Source organism: Acromyrmex echinatior, chromosome 5 (genome assembly GCF_024713525.1).
Source record: "Acromyrmex echinatior isolate Ae372 chromosome 5, ASM2471352v2, whole genome shotgun sequence".
NCBI classification, from domain to species: Eukaryota; Metazoa; Arthropoda; class Insecta; order Hymenoptera; family Formicidae; genus Acromyrmex; species Acromyrmex echinatior.
This window is the reverse complement of record NC_141856.1, coordinates 7,843,808-7,859,970: the sequence shown is the minus strand read 5'-3', so window position 1 is coordinate 7,859,970 and position 16,163 is coordinate 7,843,808. Positions and strand designations below refer to the sequence as shown.

At 35.2% G+C, this 16,163-nt stretch overlaps 2 protein-coding genes across 6 annotated transcripts in view; one reads left to right on the top strand and one right to left on the bottom strand.

The window, feature by feature from the left end:
• klu (zinc finger protein klumpfuss) overlaps window positions 1-16,163 on the top strand; it is a 333,538-nt gene that overhangs the window by 300,957 nt on the left and 16,418 nt on the right. The window lies entirely within an intron of this gene.
• LOC105149209 (WD repeat-containing protein 47) overlaps window positions 3,589-16,163 on the bottom strand; it is a 69,585-nt gene continuing 57,010 nt past the window's right edge. For 3 of the 5 annotated variants that reach the window (XM_087406134.1, XM_087406135.1, XM_087406133.1), the window contains exons 7-11: window positions 12,773-12,972; window positions 7,891-8,060; window positions 6,807-7,114; window positions 6,257-6,497; window positions 3,589-6,137 (exon numbers count right to left, since the gene is read on the bottom strand). In XM_087406134.1, coding sequence (XP_087262260.1) covers window positions 5,992-6,137; window positions 6,257-6,497; window positions 6,807-7,114; window positions 7,891-8,060; window positions 12,773-12,972 — 1,065 coding nt within the window. In that variant the 3' untranslated portion in view covers window positions 3,589-5,991. The remainder of the gene's footprint in view (window positions 6,138-6,256; window positions 6,498-6,806; window positions 7,115-7,890; window positions 8,061-12,772; window positions 12,973-16,163) is intronic. The other 2 variants (XM_087406136.1, XM_011061476.2) reach the window with 1 other exon arrangement.

The window sequence follows — 16,163 nt, the reverse complement described above, 5'->3', positions numbered from 1 at the left end:
TCTACCTGACGGCTAGACATGCCATCTAGATTGATGCAAATATTTTCGAACAAATACCTATAATGATCTTCAGATTGCCAATTAAATGATTTTTTTTCGCTCTGTTTTTAGTAGCGATTTTTTCCTACGTAACATTGTAGTATGCTCAACATTTTCTGTCACGCGAAGTTATATAATTGCCAAAATTGGTAAATTGATCTTTCGTCGTCTAGTGTTCCAATCTTTCACTCTTTTTTTATAAATCTACCTAACAGCTATACGTGCTATCCAGATTGATGCAAATATTTTCAAATACCTATAATGATCTTCAGATCACCAATTAAATAAATTTTTTCTACTATGTTTATCAGTGATCTTTTTTCTGTGCAACATTGTGCTCGACATTTTCTCTCACGCAAAGTTATATAATCAATAAATTAATAAATTGATCTTTTATTGTCTAGTCTTCTAATTTTTCGCTTTTTTTTATGAATCTATCTAATCTAATGATCAGACATGCTATCCAAATTCATGCAAATATTTTCGAGCAAATACCTATAATCTTTAATAATAATCTTCAACTTGCCAGTTAAACCAATTTTTTTACTCCATATTTATTAGCGACTTTTTCCTGTAAATTATATTGTGCTCGACATTTTCACGAAGTTATATTCGCGCTACGGCTATGGATGCTTAAAAATCATATTTAGAAGGGAATAAATTAGCATTTTTTTTTTCTAGGAAATATTGATATTCTACAATTCACCTTATATATAACAAATAACGAAAATCTTGTTTAACTAAAACTTTAATTTTTTATTCACTAATTCTACTATTTTTTAATATATTCCATTCGCTCTTATGTACTTAACAGTATAGTGCGTAGGTGTCTGGCATCGTCTACCTACCACAAAATATATCCTTAAATAGCCACGGGGCTTAAATAACAACGTCGTCTAATGCAATAATTTACGACGAACTAAAGTACCGCGAAGACGCTTTTATGCGAAGCGAGAAAGAGCGCCGGCTGATTCTCCCGAAAAGTGGAATGCCTGGATGAAAGGGACCCACAAATTACGCGCGTTTCGTCGCATTTTATTCGGGTCGTGTCTTTGGGCAGGCCCCCGGGTTCAATCCTGGGTCGGTGATTACGAATTTCTGGGTTCGAATGGCCAAGCGACTAGGAACCATGTGCCATCCTTTGCCAGGACGACAACGACGACAACGACGTCGACGACGACGACGACGACGACGACGACGACGACGACGACGACGACGACAACTGCGAGTCACAGCGAGGATGAGGAAGACGGAATTGTCTTAAGCGCCAAATTGCACGTATGCTAAGTGGCCGCGATTCAAATTATTATCATCTTCTAGCCACGGGAATTGCTCTTCCGAGAATGATTACACAGAAACGTGCCGCGTTTATACTGTTTCGCTTTTGGGAGCCTCACGACAAGAGCAGCTTCTCCTCTCCTCATTTGAATGATTTAGAGACTGCCAGCGATGCGCAATTCTTTATAATTCCTCAATATCTCATGTTAGATATGATTTTCTAAAAATGAAATCTTTCGCAAATCATTGATAGAATAAAAAGATAAGAAAGCGAATATTTTAAATTTTATAACTGATAAAATGAAAATTTTTAACTAGTGTCTACTTTAAATTGATCAAAAAATTTGTCGTTAAAAATAATTTAGAAATGAGATTGTATATATTTAATAAATCAATATTTTGTACGTTTTGAATTATGTAATTGTAAAAAGCTATGCATTATGGCTTATCATGTTTTTCGTATTAAATTTCGTAACTTACTTTTTTTTTAATTCACTTTTTAATGTTTAAAAGAAAAATATATAGCAAAATATGTAGAAACATATAATATCAAAAAATCTACATTTATTATATATTACATTTATTATATTTATTTAGTATAAAATAAAGAATGAGTGTATGAGAACCTCTGTGGAAATGATAGAGTATACAAAGCAATTCGTGCGATCGATTAGAGATGATTTTTGTAATACATTATTAATTTGAATACCTCGCGATGAATTATTGAACGGCGCGATTACTCTAATGCATCATCGCATGTTCTTTCTTTCTAAGTTCCTCGTTTCTTGTTCATAAGTGCGAAATCACTTGTTCGTAATCGCAGATCACTAATCTCCTCCGTCCATCTCTAGTAAAAGCCCATATTTATAATCGCCAATCAGTTCTAAGACGGTTGAACGGATGAATCTCGAAAATCAGTTCATATTCGCAAAATTCGCCATATATTTGTCATCCTTTTAATTGCAATTCGGACGAGGAACCTGGATAACATTTATCCTAAGGCATACTGAAGCTCGTTTCCAGTTAGAAAGCATTATCGAATAGTTATCTGGAATCCTAAAAATTCGAATTAGACCCTATTGCCAAATATCATCGAACAAATCGCAATAGGAACGTAAAATTAGCGAGGAAGCGTCGCACCTCGGGGGGCATTCCTGAAGACTACGCGAAACACGCGGTACCTCGATTTTGTAGGTGGGTCCAATAGAGAACACAGAAACTACATTTATCCTCGAGGACCTGGGTAACGTGCTTGTCCCGAGACTGAACATCGCGCACCGACAATAATTAGGGCTCATAATATGGCCCGCGGTGAGGATTTCAAAAAATTCTGAAGCACCAAATCAACCGGATTCGTCGAATCGACAGATGGTCCCGACAGACGCACAGGAATTCCGTGGGTGGATCCTCGCCGCGGGAACGCTTCCCGGGGCACAGGATTAGGTCCAGAGATCACGGAATTGGTCGTCGCGACGATTGCCTCTTTCGCCTTTCTTCTCTTTACTCCGACTTCGATAAAGTTCGAAAAGAATTCACTCCAAAAATGACACGTACAATATAAAAAATATTTTTTTTTTATATAATCTTTAATTATTTCTTATCATATTATATTATTTATCCAACTTTATCTTCCAAAATCTATACTTTTCAAATTGTATTATTGTGTATATATCTTGAAAAATTATTTTTAGAATAGACTTCACACAAATTTTTATATAATCTCTTTCTTATACGACTATTATTTGATACTTTTTTTTAGGGCAAACAAAACTGTTTCAATTCTACGAAAATCATGCGAACGAATTTTTTACCTGTTCGGTACAGTCAGCAGACGTGATATATTATAGCGGCAGTTTTTCCATAATCAATAAAAATAAGTTCTATCTACGCGCCGAAATTGCCGGTTCTCCATTAAATGATTCTCATTAAAATTTTTGAGACTAGAACAGTTTACATTCGCGTATCTTTACTTCACAGAATCGGACCCATAAAGCGCTAAATTCGGCGCCACAGGTAATACATGCGGGTGGAAGATTGCATGATTACAGTCATTATGGGAAATTTATAAAAAATCGATCGAGCTTTCATAGCATGTATATACATTACGGTACGAACCCACACGCCGGCATAATTTCTCTCTTACGGCGACCTCTAATCGGTCCGATTACCCGAATTTCTGAAAAACTGACCCGAATGAGATCGGCGGCGTCTCCTAGTGAAACTTTGATGGGTTCTTTGGGGATGATTTTCGTTATCATCAATACGATCATCTTAATAACGTAAATTTTTATTGTTTAAATTAGACGTGACATATTATATCGTATCTACAAGAAAAGTACAAAGTTATAAGTTATGCCATGTATATATAGTACGTTATGCAGTAATACTCGAGTATGAGATAATGAGAGAATTTTATTTTAGAACGTTTATGAACTCGTGTTTGGATATATTGTGAGATGAGGGAGGTAAAATTACTATTGTGGAATAAGGAATATGAGAAGGGGAGGAAGAATAAGAGCTCACAAAAAATACAAAAATAAATATAAATCGCCGAAAGCAGTCACGACAGAAGGCACGATAAATTGCTACATGGAAGCAGATGCTTGCATTGAGTCGCTATTAACAAATAATCGCTTCCGTCCCATTCTGTTTGCCATTGTTATTCTGATCTTTTCTGTCAATCATTACAAAATACGTGAAGCAGGAAAACAAAGTTCTTGGTTAGTTAATAAGATATGACAGAGTCGCTAAAAATGTGTTTTCACAAATGCAAAAATTTCGTAACTCGATTACATTGATTGTCTTTACAAAATTTTAAATCTCTGCCAAAATCATTTTAAAAAGTCGCAACTGGATGACAAAAACAGTCAAGAAACGATTGGAACATTCGTAACAATTTATTTAATCAAAAAGTTTTTTTTTTAAAGGAGAGAAAATAATTAATTCTAGTAACAATTACTTCACGAAATCTTGAAAATGATTGAATGCTAAAGATCACAAATTTTTTTTAGCAAACGGTTAACTTTAATCTTCTATTATTCACCCGTTAATCCTTTATTTTGTTATCTCTTATATTTCATTAATATCTCTTTCCCTATCTCCTTGAATACATTCGCCATCTTAAAATGTGATTTGTCCGTACGCTGAAAAGATATGCTAACAGGACAAAGTAAATTTCGCTTTTAACAACATTGATGTTGAAGTAGGGATAAAAAAAATAATGATATGCTTATATCGTCACTCGACAGATTAATGATCAAATCAAAGAATTGCCGAGTTCAGTTGCTGAACGTGTATTTACAAAATCTTCGTCCCATGTCCAACCATCGAATCACTATAATCGATGAGAAAATTGCTTTCGACAACGCAAAATGATGCGCACTTTCTCTCTTTTTCTGTTTCGCTGCTACTGCGAGCTTTGGCGATTGCGACAAGCAACTTAAGTCTAATTGTTAGTCCTTACGACTTTATATTACTAAAGAATACTATCTTCTTTGCGCGAATCGCGTAAACTTAGTCACATATCGCGATGAGTAATTGCTTGACGCTTGGATAAATTCTCTTGATTTATATTATTTTAGTCCGTAAAAAATAGCGATTAGTATATGAGCATACGTATATAATTTCTTTCGCAAATACACACACACACATATATATATATATATATATATATATACATACATATATATATATACTATGTACTAGACGCGACTGTATATTTGGCTTGTGAGTTGATAACATGTAAATGGAAGTATGAGCATCTATGTAAATTAAACGCGCGCGCGCAATAAATTGTGGCAATAAGTATTGCAACAAATTAAGAATAAAATCAGTAAACAAATATTTCTATTGAGACGTTGTGAAACGATGCAACGACGCGATAGTAAGAGCGAAAGTAAGAGAGCGTTTAAAAACTAAAAATTAAAATGTCCTTTGTGAATATTCTTAAAATTTTCTTAACTTAGCTCAACGTATCTACAATACAGGCATCTCTGATTATAACGAAATTCTATTAAAACAGACTGGGAAAGGGGATATATCGCATCGTGATTCTATTAAGTATGTGTGCATTGTTCTTGAAAAAAGAACATTCTTCAAAATCTGTAAACCTATTATCATGTTATGCAAAAAACAGATATTTAAAACTGACGATGTAAACGATCTCGCTTCGTGTTGCTGTAAAACAGTATTGAAGCGAGGGATTATTCATCCGCAGTCTTGTGACTCCCGATTAAATTCATAGCTAAAAACAATCCTATCGATGCTCGTCCTCCCATATCGCGTGGTTTACGCGTTCTTTATTCCCTAGCCCAAGTCTTCAAAGCGTGTTACGTTTTAATCATTTAAATGCTTTACTTTCGCATCAATGTTATAATATTACGCTGCGAGTTAATGACACAGTCGTATAAATCAAAGTTTTAATTGGTCATTTAAAGAATAATTAAACTGTGTGAATACGTCAAAGAATATCGTTTGAAATTCCATTTTTTTGTGATTATAATCTCTATAGGATCATTTAAGAATCGAAATTAAAGTCTGAAATTTTTGTGGGATCAATTCAATGTAAAAAAAAAAAAATCAAATCTAGACAATATTGTCAAAGATGAATTACTATGTTAAAATGTTCTTAAAAGAACAGATAAATAAATAACAGTGCGTTATTATATCGGGACTTTAAACAGGTGGTAAAGCCCACAACGTTGCAGTTTTATCAGCGGAAGTACTGAGAAACGAGAACTCCGTAGGATGCCAACGTCCGGAGATGACTTTGTCCTGATGTTGAGCGACTACGACGCTAGGTAGAGGCATTGTAAGATCGCCTGCAATATATATTTCATCATTGATATTACTCGGTTGTTACGATACTTGTATTATAAGTAAACTATTTGTTTCAATACTGTAATATTTCTAAGAGATTAAAATCAAAAGAGAAATTCACCTTGCAAGTCTGTGAGTACCAATTTGTTATCATATCCCGCCGTCAGCAAGTAGTACGCCGACGGTGAGAATCGTATGCTCCTAATATCTGCCGCGTGAGGTTTGAAGCACTGTACCGTTCTACCGCCGCGAATGTCGAAGAGAACGCAGCTACTGTCTTCGTGGCCAGACACCAACAATCGGCCAGACGGATCTACGCACAGCGCAGCTACGGGACTACCGACCTGTAATGGAATCAAATGCTGATCAGACAAACAATACTGCTTCTATTCTTGATAATCAGAAATAACGTCCGATAAACATCCGATTTAGATAGAAGAAAATAACTAATTTTGTGCAACTGAAAGAGATGCTGGTGCAATTTAATAATGAAAATCGAATATTTATCGGACGTAGAATTCGATACGATGTCGGAACAAAATAGAAAGATGTTGATGATGCAAGGATTTTAAATAATAATAGAATTTTAAAAAAATATTATCCATTTTAATCTTCTCTTTCTCTCATTTTTGATGATCACTACAAACATATCGACAGAGGACTCGACTCACCCGGCTGCCAGGTACCGTCGCAGGTGTAACCATATTGACGCAGCTTCTCGTCCTCAGATCCCAGAATCTGACTGTTTTATCCTGCGATCCGCTCACGAACATCGCTCCGCCCCAGTTGTAAAGCGTCAACACGTGGCCACTATGACCACTCAAGGCTTGGAAAGGTGTCCCGGTCGTGCAATCGGTAACATAAATTTTGCAATCGCCAGCACCACCGCTGATCAAAAGGCTCGATTTATTTGACGTATCCTCGAGGAAGCACAGGTCACGCACTGTACCATCGTGCATAGTCAATTCGACCTCTTGCCCTAAAAATTAAACGTAAAAAATACAGAATCTTGTAATGATAGTAAGAGAGATATTAATTATTAACAGATTAATATAACAAATCTGAATAACAATTACAAATTAATTACATTCTCTTGCTAAAGAATTCCGCAATAATTATATGAAAAATTGGATCCCCGTGAAATGAATTAATTTTCACATAATGTAGCTTATCGTGTAATGAACAAAAATATCATAAACACAAAGCTAAATAACAATGGATAGCTAGGATACTTTAAAGATGTAAAACTTGTGTTCACAAAGTATATCTGATACACCATAGCTTAAAAGTTATTCATTATTTAGCCTTGTATTTATGACGTTTGTTGTTCATTACACAATAACTTATATTATATGATTTAATTAACTCATTTTATCAGGATCTAATTTCCATACAATTAGAGCGAGATCCTTTCTAAATTATGAATTATTTTTCTATGTTTAAGCTACAAACTCTGCGGTTTTGTAGTTTACTGCTGCTTTCAAAAATGCAAACAAAGAAATTTAGTATTTGAATGATAAGAAAAAATCAAATTTTTTTATAATAAGATGCATCTAGTTAGAGAGAAGTTTTTTCGAGAAAGAAACATTTCTTTCAAAGAAATAAATCAAATAAATTTTGTTATATTTCAAAAAATAACGTTCAAATTAAAAAAAATTTTTTTTAACCATAGTAAAGAAACATTTCTTTGAATTGAAGAAACCTTTCTCTGGATGAAGAAATCTTTGTGAGTGTACTTTCGATTAGCAATAGTACCTTCAAGATTCGACGTATCGGCGTTAAAGCGCATTAACTTCACAGTTTTGTCATTACTTCCGGTCGCGATCAGCCGACCGTCCGGTGTCCACGCAAGGCAGTATATAGAGCCTTTGTGATGCTTCGTCCTCTTGAAGAGAACGGTAGGTTGATACGTCTGATGATCCTCCCTGAAAGAGGAACACGAAATTCTATTAAGCACGTGATGATATGCAGCAAATATTTCGACAATTCACAATGGCATAAATCATCTGAAGAAGGAGATTCGCTCTATTCCACGAGCCATTAATCTGCCTCAAGAAGGAAGAATGCTCGAGTTCTCGCAAACGTCACTTTCATCGAGCTGTTTTCCTTCCTCGTTTCCAGCCTTCATTAACCGCGTCTCTAATTGAAGTCGATATTGTGTACACCGACTACGGGATCCACCGTGAAAACGAAAGAGAGGCTCGAGGATCTCAAAGAGACGACGCACCACCGCTTTCACGGCGCCAGTTCTTATGCAGATTTTAATTAAGCACTGCTCTTTTCCCACCACACGCAACCGACGCGTGTGAGATCGCGATCGCTTACTCCTCTCCTCCCACATCTGCTGATCAAGATATTCATCCATGAAATCTTCCCCGATGTTAATTATTATTTGTCCCCTTGAATCTGTTCGACTTAAGCATGACGTGCGAGATTAACGTCACTTCTGCTGCAATTTCCAGTGAGTGCCGAAGGGGAACGACTTTCGAAAGTGACGATACGATTATTCGCAGAGGCGGTTTCTCCGGATAATAACGACATAATTGGAGAAGTATTAAGTGATAAAAATTATAGCACAAGTAAATTACTGTATACAGTTATTTTACAAAAATACAGATGTAGTGATGTTAGAAATTCTCTCTTGAAACATGAGATGAGAAATTTTGTAAAAAAGATTCTTATACTAAATAAAACTAAAAAATAAAGAATTTTTTAAATTCTAAATTTAATTTTTAATTATTATTATTAATTATTATTTAATAATCAAAATCTAATAAATCATAATAATTATAAGTATGAAATAATTGCAAAATTAAGTCTTGCTATAAATTTTAAACTTGATGAATAACTTTCTTATGGCTTTGTGTACACTTCCTACATAATGAAATATCAAGAGACAATTGTTAGAATGGAAATAGTAAATTAAAAATGTCGGCAGGAAAGAAACTTATATTCCTATTTGCTAGAGCAATTGTTTATAACCTTTGAAAAAAAAACGCTATCTTTTTTTATATTTTGATAGTTGACACAAAAATTATGCGAAAAAAGAAAAATACAATAAAAAATAGAAATTCATGACATGTAAAAATATACTTTCACTTATCAATCGGATGTATGCATGTTCATTATGTTTGCATGTGTCTATATATGTTAACTATAATTACTATTATTAGTTTTCACAATTTCATTCTCTAGCATTTCTTTTCACTTGTACAAATTAAAATTATACAAATTCTCACGAGCTAGAATATTTAACGTGTAATTTATGTATTCACTCTGTTTTATTCTTGAGCAAATATCTTTTTTACAATCATGACAGCGCAGCACTCGTCAACAATGTTACCTCAATCAGGAGCACAAGCAATGAAACCGCAGACTTACTGTCTGTAATACAATGACGTAAATGTCAACGGCGTGAAGTGATATCTCAATTTCAAGTCGAGCAATGGGATTACGTCGCTCTAATTGAACAATCACGGAGTCTCTCGATAGTCATCTCGATATTCTCACAAGCCTCGCTCGTATCAACATTGACTTTTGCTCCTATCAACACCGACTGTCATCGAGAACAATCTCTCGGCGCCTCGTAATTTTACGCAAGAAATTACGAACGCGTGCGTATCATTAACGCATAATTGCAGCAGCGTCTCTGATAGAATAGTCACGTACTTTGGGACATTAAGCGGATTTTACGAGTCATTTATTCTCACACTTCTTACTGTAACGTTATAGAATATACTTATAAGGCGGTGCTTGAGAAACACTTTGTATTCGATGGCTGTCCAAGTAATAATTTCGAAAGTTACGCAAGACGCATGCGTATGTCGCACTTTAAGTAATACGGATAGGTATAAATTTTCTACGGTGCAACGGTAATTTATTTCGCGTGCGTAAACTTTCTCGACGCCAACGAGAATCGTTCCGCGCGCGAAACAACAGCCTGAACGGAGTACGAGGCTGCAAACGGACAAATGGAAATTGTTGCGCGTTATTGACTTTGGACACAAATTACAGCTCGTTGAACTTACCGGAACATCGTAATACAGCGTTAAATGAGCACTACCGTCAATTGCCGTACATGGAATATTCTGCGAGTGAAAGGGGATCGTTTGTTGTCTACCTTGTAACGCAAAACAAATTGTCTTAAGGTATAACGTAATGCTACCTCAAAAAACGAAATTACAATTCCATTCCAAGTAATTACTACACGTCGTGTAGACATGATTTTTACCTTTTTATTATTCTTAATTATAAATTCGTTATTTATTCATCCGCGACTGCTTTACGTTCTCCGGTTTTTTTTTTATCGCAAACTGACGTTATTTTCTATGATCCATTTTCATATGTTCTTTTTCCGTTCATTAAAATTTCGAACTAACTGGTCTTCGAATTAATTTGAACTTTTGCAAAAATTCTCGAATTTTTTGATTCTTAACGCGTTTACAGTTGAAAGGCAATTATAAGAGCAAGAAATCGCATTAAAATTATGCGGAATTATTCTGAATTGAAGTACAAATGTGATGGCAGGAAAGATAAAATATTGCGAATCGTGTGTTCAAGACGATGTAAACGGAAACAATGTGTTACAGCATGGTAACCGGTAATGGAAAAAACTGTACCGGCAATTCACATTCGCTGAACACGCAGGAATGCTCCGTTTGGCATGAAGGCCTCCGCCGCTCGTTAGGCCAGCACACCCGCGTAAAATTAGTTTAGCAGACGCGAATTTATACTTGACCAGCCTCAAATTTACATACGATACAGCTCTTTTGTTACGTATGAATGACAACAAACATGACTTGTCGGTTATAATTAAAACACCTCATAATCATATAAGATTATTCTTAACTTTCTATGAAGTCCATTTAATATGTATCCTTTTTTCTTAAATAAACCAGATTTTTTTAAATGCAACAAATTAGCAAAATTTGCAAGAGTCTTGTTTCTCGTTAATCATTAATTCCTAAAACGCTAGAAACTAATTATATTATATTCTTGGAAGCTGATTGATGATACATTGTCACTCGGCAAAATAATCACTACTAACCTGTTTTCCATTGATGCAAATTTCAACCTGAAAGGTTAGCATTTGTAATGAGAAACGGTACAATGCAACGATCCAAGTTTTTGATGCATACGTTATTGCATAAATAATATTATACGTGTATTGCATGTGCACATATTACAAAGTATAATATCTCACCAAATTACAGTTTGCAATATTTTGCGGTAATATCGAATTCCTTTTCTTGCGATAAAGAATATCTATTGCAACGTGGGAGAACGCATTTGATTAATCTCTGTTCTAATTACACCGCGGAGCGAAGTTGCGTTGATATTATCGCATCAAGATGATAGATAAACCGGAGCTTATTGAATAGCGTGACGCGTTCCGCTGTAAGAGCCGTGATTTCTCTCGCGCTTCGCGTCGGCATTTTTCGTGATGCGCTATCTCGAGATCCGAAACGTGTCCATCGTAAGTAAAAACGACGCCAAGCTCGGCTGAACAGGATTTATCGTCGCAACGACAAGCGAATTTTAGCTCGCAAAACGCGCTTATCGCAGATGTAAAGTTGTTTCATCGTCGACGATTCTTCCCGCGTGTCCCAACGACCGGATCAGCTTTTAGCCGACTTGTAATTTACAGTTATTTTCGCTGGAGTTGTTAAAATATATCACAACTCTTTCTCTTCTTTTTTTATTTTTTACTTTCGTTTTTTCTTTATAAATTATTTTTACACTCTGCATCAAGATTGCTTTAATTTGTTCTTAGAGGGCGTAGCCGTAGAACGGTATAATAAACGGTATAATAAACACAATACACTCTCTCTCTCTCTCTCTCTCTCTCTCTTTCTCTTCTTCACAGAAGCACAAATGTAAGTTCATTCGATTTTTTCCAACTTGACAGAAATCATATCTCCGTTACCTAAATTTTTCGGTAAAAAATATAAAAATAATCGCATAACATGAACACCCATTCGTTATCTTTGCGTAAGACAACTAACGATATAGTGATATCTGTAATTCATCAAAGAATGCGTATCCGAAACTGTCATTATCCAACGATACGCTGTCGCTCACACGCGATAATCAAAAGGTCTGTTGCAAGCACGAGACAGGCGGCAATGTTACGATCACGTTATTTTCGCGCTTCGATTGAGTTGCAATTGCAATTTAACGATTTCTCGAGCGCCCGGTGCGAAACGGCTTCCAGTATCATATAGGACTTCCGCCATTGATATGAAGCGCATTTTGTAGAAAGTTCGTTCCACATTAGTGACTAATTAATTAGCTATGCATATTTAAGTGGTAAACGCGTAAAACTGTTTTATTTATAAAAGCATTCAACTATTAGAATGTTCATGAAAATATCAATTTTTAAATTATATATTAATTTGACTCGAAAAATTATTACAAATAACTTAAATAACTTAAATAACAGAATTAGGTTATCAAAATATTATGAGATTATTTTGTAATATATATATAAGTTGAGTAATATATTTAAGTTATATTTTGTAATCCCAATTAGAAGAAAAGTGAAAATATCATAAACTTATAAAAAAATCCCGAATGTACAATATAATACTGGAAATTCCCCAATGATTAATAGATAATTAATGAACATGATTCTTACCTGACATCGTGTAGTTTCGGGTAAGCACATATTCGCAGCGTCTTCGAGTTCGATCCCACGGCATACAGCTTCCCATGGGGGTGAAATTCGGCGCAGCGTATCGCCTGCACGTCTTCCAGAGCGGTGACGGGAACGAAACGCGGTCTCCCGCCGCCGTTGCTGCTTCCATTGCTAGTCTCGAGTTCTGGTCTCGGTTCTTGCTGCAAAACGAGATGTGCGATCGTTACTCAATTTGATATTAATAAGTAATTATCATCGTGCGAGCGAGCGCATGCAACTAATAATATGCCCGTTGCAGCGTGGACGATTAGGAGCCACGCCGTTGCAGCTCTTGCAAACGGAATGCGCGCGGAAAAGATACAGCTATCCTGATACAACGTATTGCTTTAACGAGATCTAATGAATGCCTGCCGGCGCAAAGCAACTGTTTTTATTCGCGGAAAGGACAAGTACCGCCGCAAGTTGCGGATGCACTTCTGCGTCCGGTAGCCACGATGAATATGGAATACGTTGCGGTGAGATGAACGTAATATTGAAACAATAATCATTACATTCGATATTTGCACATTCTCGGTGCTTCCTATTCACTTACAAATTACATGTGTTAAAATTACATACACGCAGTTTATAATAGTGTGTAAATATACTTATATTTACACATATTAATTACATATATAGAAAACATTAATTTTAAGATTGATAAAAGTATTCGAATAAATAATTTAAAAGATATTAAATAAAAAATAAATACCAACATGAGCTACGTACAAATATAAATACAAAAATTAATGAAAAAGTATATATGTCATATCAAAGATTATAATATTGCTCAGGTAATGATTGAATTACAAGGATGCGAATGGTTAAACAATTTTTTTTGGAGAAAATCGTACGAGATGTTAATTAAATTCTTGATAATTAGTACTTTCGTTTAATTTCTTCGCTGCTATTAAATTTCTTTTTTTGGACCAATTAATATGCTTACATGGAGATATGCATGTTTATGTATACATAAAGAAATTTCACTTTCTCGTTTCGCGCAAGATGCAAATGATGCACACTTCTTGTGGGACAGTTATTGCTCCAAACTCGCTAAACCAGCTCCCGTATTGCAGGCGGCGAACCAAACGGAAGGCGAAAAATTCAGAAACGTTAGAAAGTTAAATCCTGAATGAATTTCTAACTCAACAGAGTTCTGCAAAAAAGCAGTTCATTTCAATATTTATGCAATAAGATAAATTGGAAAAGTCGTAATTTTCTTCTCTCCAGCGTTATTAAATAAAATAAAATGCATGAGCCAAAAGTTTTCTATTTAAAAACTAGAAAAATAGCGAAATGTGCGGTGAAATTGAATTGCAGATCGATTTCACGTAGCCGTTTTCCACATGTAATAATCATAATTCTATTTCTTCAACGTCGACAATTAAGCAACACAGTTATGGAATTACTATTCTCAGAAAAAGCTCGCAATGCTTCTTGGCGCAAAGTACTTTTTTCTGAAGCTGCAGATCCGGAATCGTTTCGCGATTCGTGTTTGCGCAACGGTGCGCTTCGCTACGCTTTTACTTTCATGGCACGAGATTGGTTGCGACCGTTTATCTAGATGGATAAATTAGCAAAGCAAATGCACACTCTGCCTGCTGTTGTTCTCTTCTTGGCAAACCGTGCAGCACGAGCGGAATTATGAGCATTCGCGTGCATTTTCACGCGGCGGCGTACGATTTAACGGCGCCAAAGTTGTTTCTTGCCAGTTGGAATGACTTACGCACGTGTAATTAGATCTTGTGTGCGTGATAAGCGCAGATCTTCGCAAAAAGATAAGATACCATAAATCGATTTAAATGTTACCAAGTTTAATCATTATTAATTAAAAAATAATTTTTTATCTATCAATTGATACAAAGATAAATTCACAAAAAATATTTGTTAAAAATAACATATAAAGAACAATGAAAGAGAGATTGCATTAATAACGATATTCAATGTATCTCTTGTTTCACAATTCTATTCTTATATGAATTAATATCGCAAAATCAATAACCATTGTATAATGATTCAGTGAATTCCTTCAATAAGAATTTTTTATCTAATCTCAATAAGTCAATCCGAACAATAAGTGAACGGAATTGAAGGGTGAATCAGACTGAATTTTTAGTTGCAATCTTGCTTGCTAATTCATTACCTTTCACCTTAAGTTATTCTAATTCGCTACGAAACGCTATTTTCATTTTGTCCAAACGGTCCAAACGTTACATTTTCTAAAGATCAAATTTTAAAACTATTCACCTTTTAGTCCTATTTGACCATCATTATTATGTCGTGAAAAAGAAAACGACAGTGTATTTCGACGACCACTCTTTTGCGAACAGTCATCTCGCAATTTACGAGTGAGAACGAGGCCATAAAGGAGAATCATCGATTGTAGATCCGAGAGAGATTCCCATTTCCGCGAAAATTCTGGCATTCTCCATGTGATCTCTCGGGTGATTTAACGAACCGGAAACGTTTCTCGATCGTAATTCTGTCGGGAAAAGCAGATGAAACGTCGGGGAAGATATAGCTGAGAAGCCTAGTTTTACCGGTCGGTCAATCAACTCGTCGGCCATCGTTATAGACATTCGGTCTTAATAGCTCTGTACAACCTTGCGAAAGCGTCTGCTACTGACGCTGTAGACAGAAACTCTATAGCCTACGGATGGATTACTTCGAGATGCCGAATGAAAGCGGGACGAATATGACGCAAATCTAGTTTCGAACATCGTACTGTTTCACATTCGATCTCTCAATATCTGTCTGTATATCAATAGAATTACCAGTGAATGAAAGTCTTATCTAACAAAACGTTAGTCTTTAATGAGATTACAATATAAACGTTTGCTATCAATATCTACACGGAAAGAATGAAAGAATTTTGCTGAAGCGTCTGAAAATTTTGTTGTGAATTGTCCAAATAACTATGATTGTTAGAATATCAAAATTGTTTACAGCATTGAATTTCCTGTAATTATTTTAACGGTTTAACAAATATGTTATTTAAATTTTTTGATATTTCAACAAGATTGTTTTTTCTATGTAGCAATAATTCTTTTTTTTTTTAAATAAAATAATCTGAACAAAGATAAAAAGATATATAATTGTTTAAAATAAAAAAATCTATTATAAATATGTATCATGTTAATCAAAATATCGATATATGTACATCCGGATTTACAGATAATTAATAATAAATAATTGACATCCGCGACCTTAATGCCTCTATAAATGATCATCTCCATGCTCTTGTAAGAAAGAAAAGATGGATCGCGAAGAATCCACCGGATACCCTGAAGGCTTTCGGACACGCGTCTCCGATCGAAGATTGGAAGGACGGATCCAACGACGCGTGACAAAC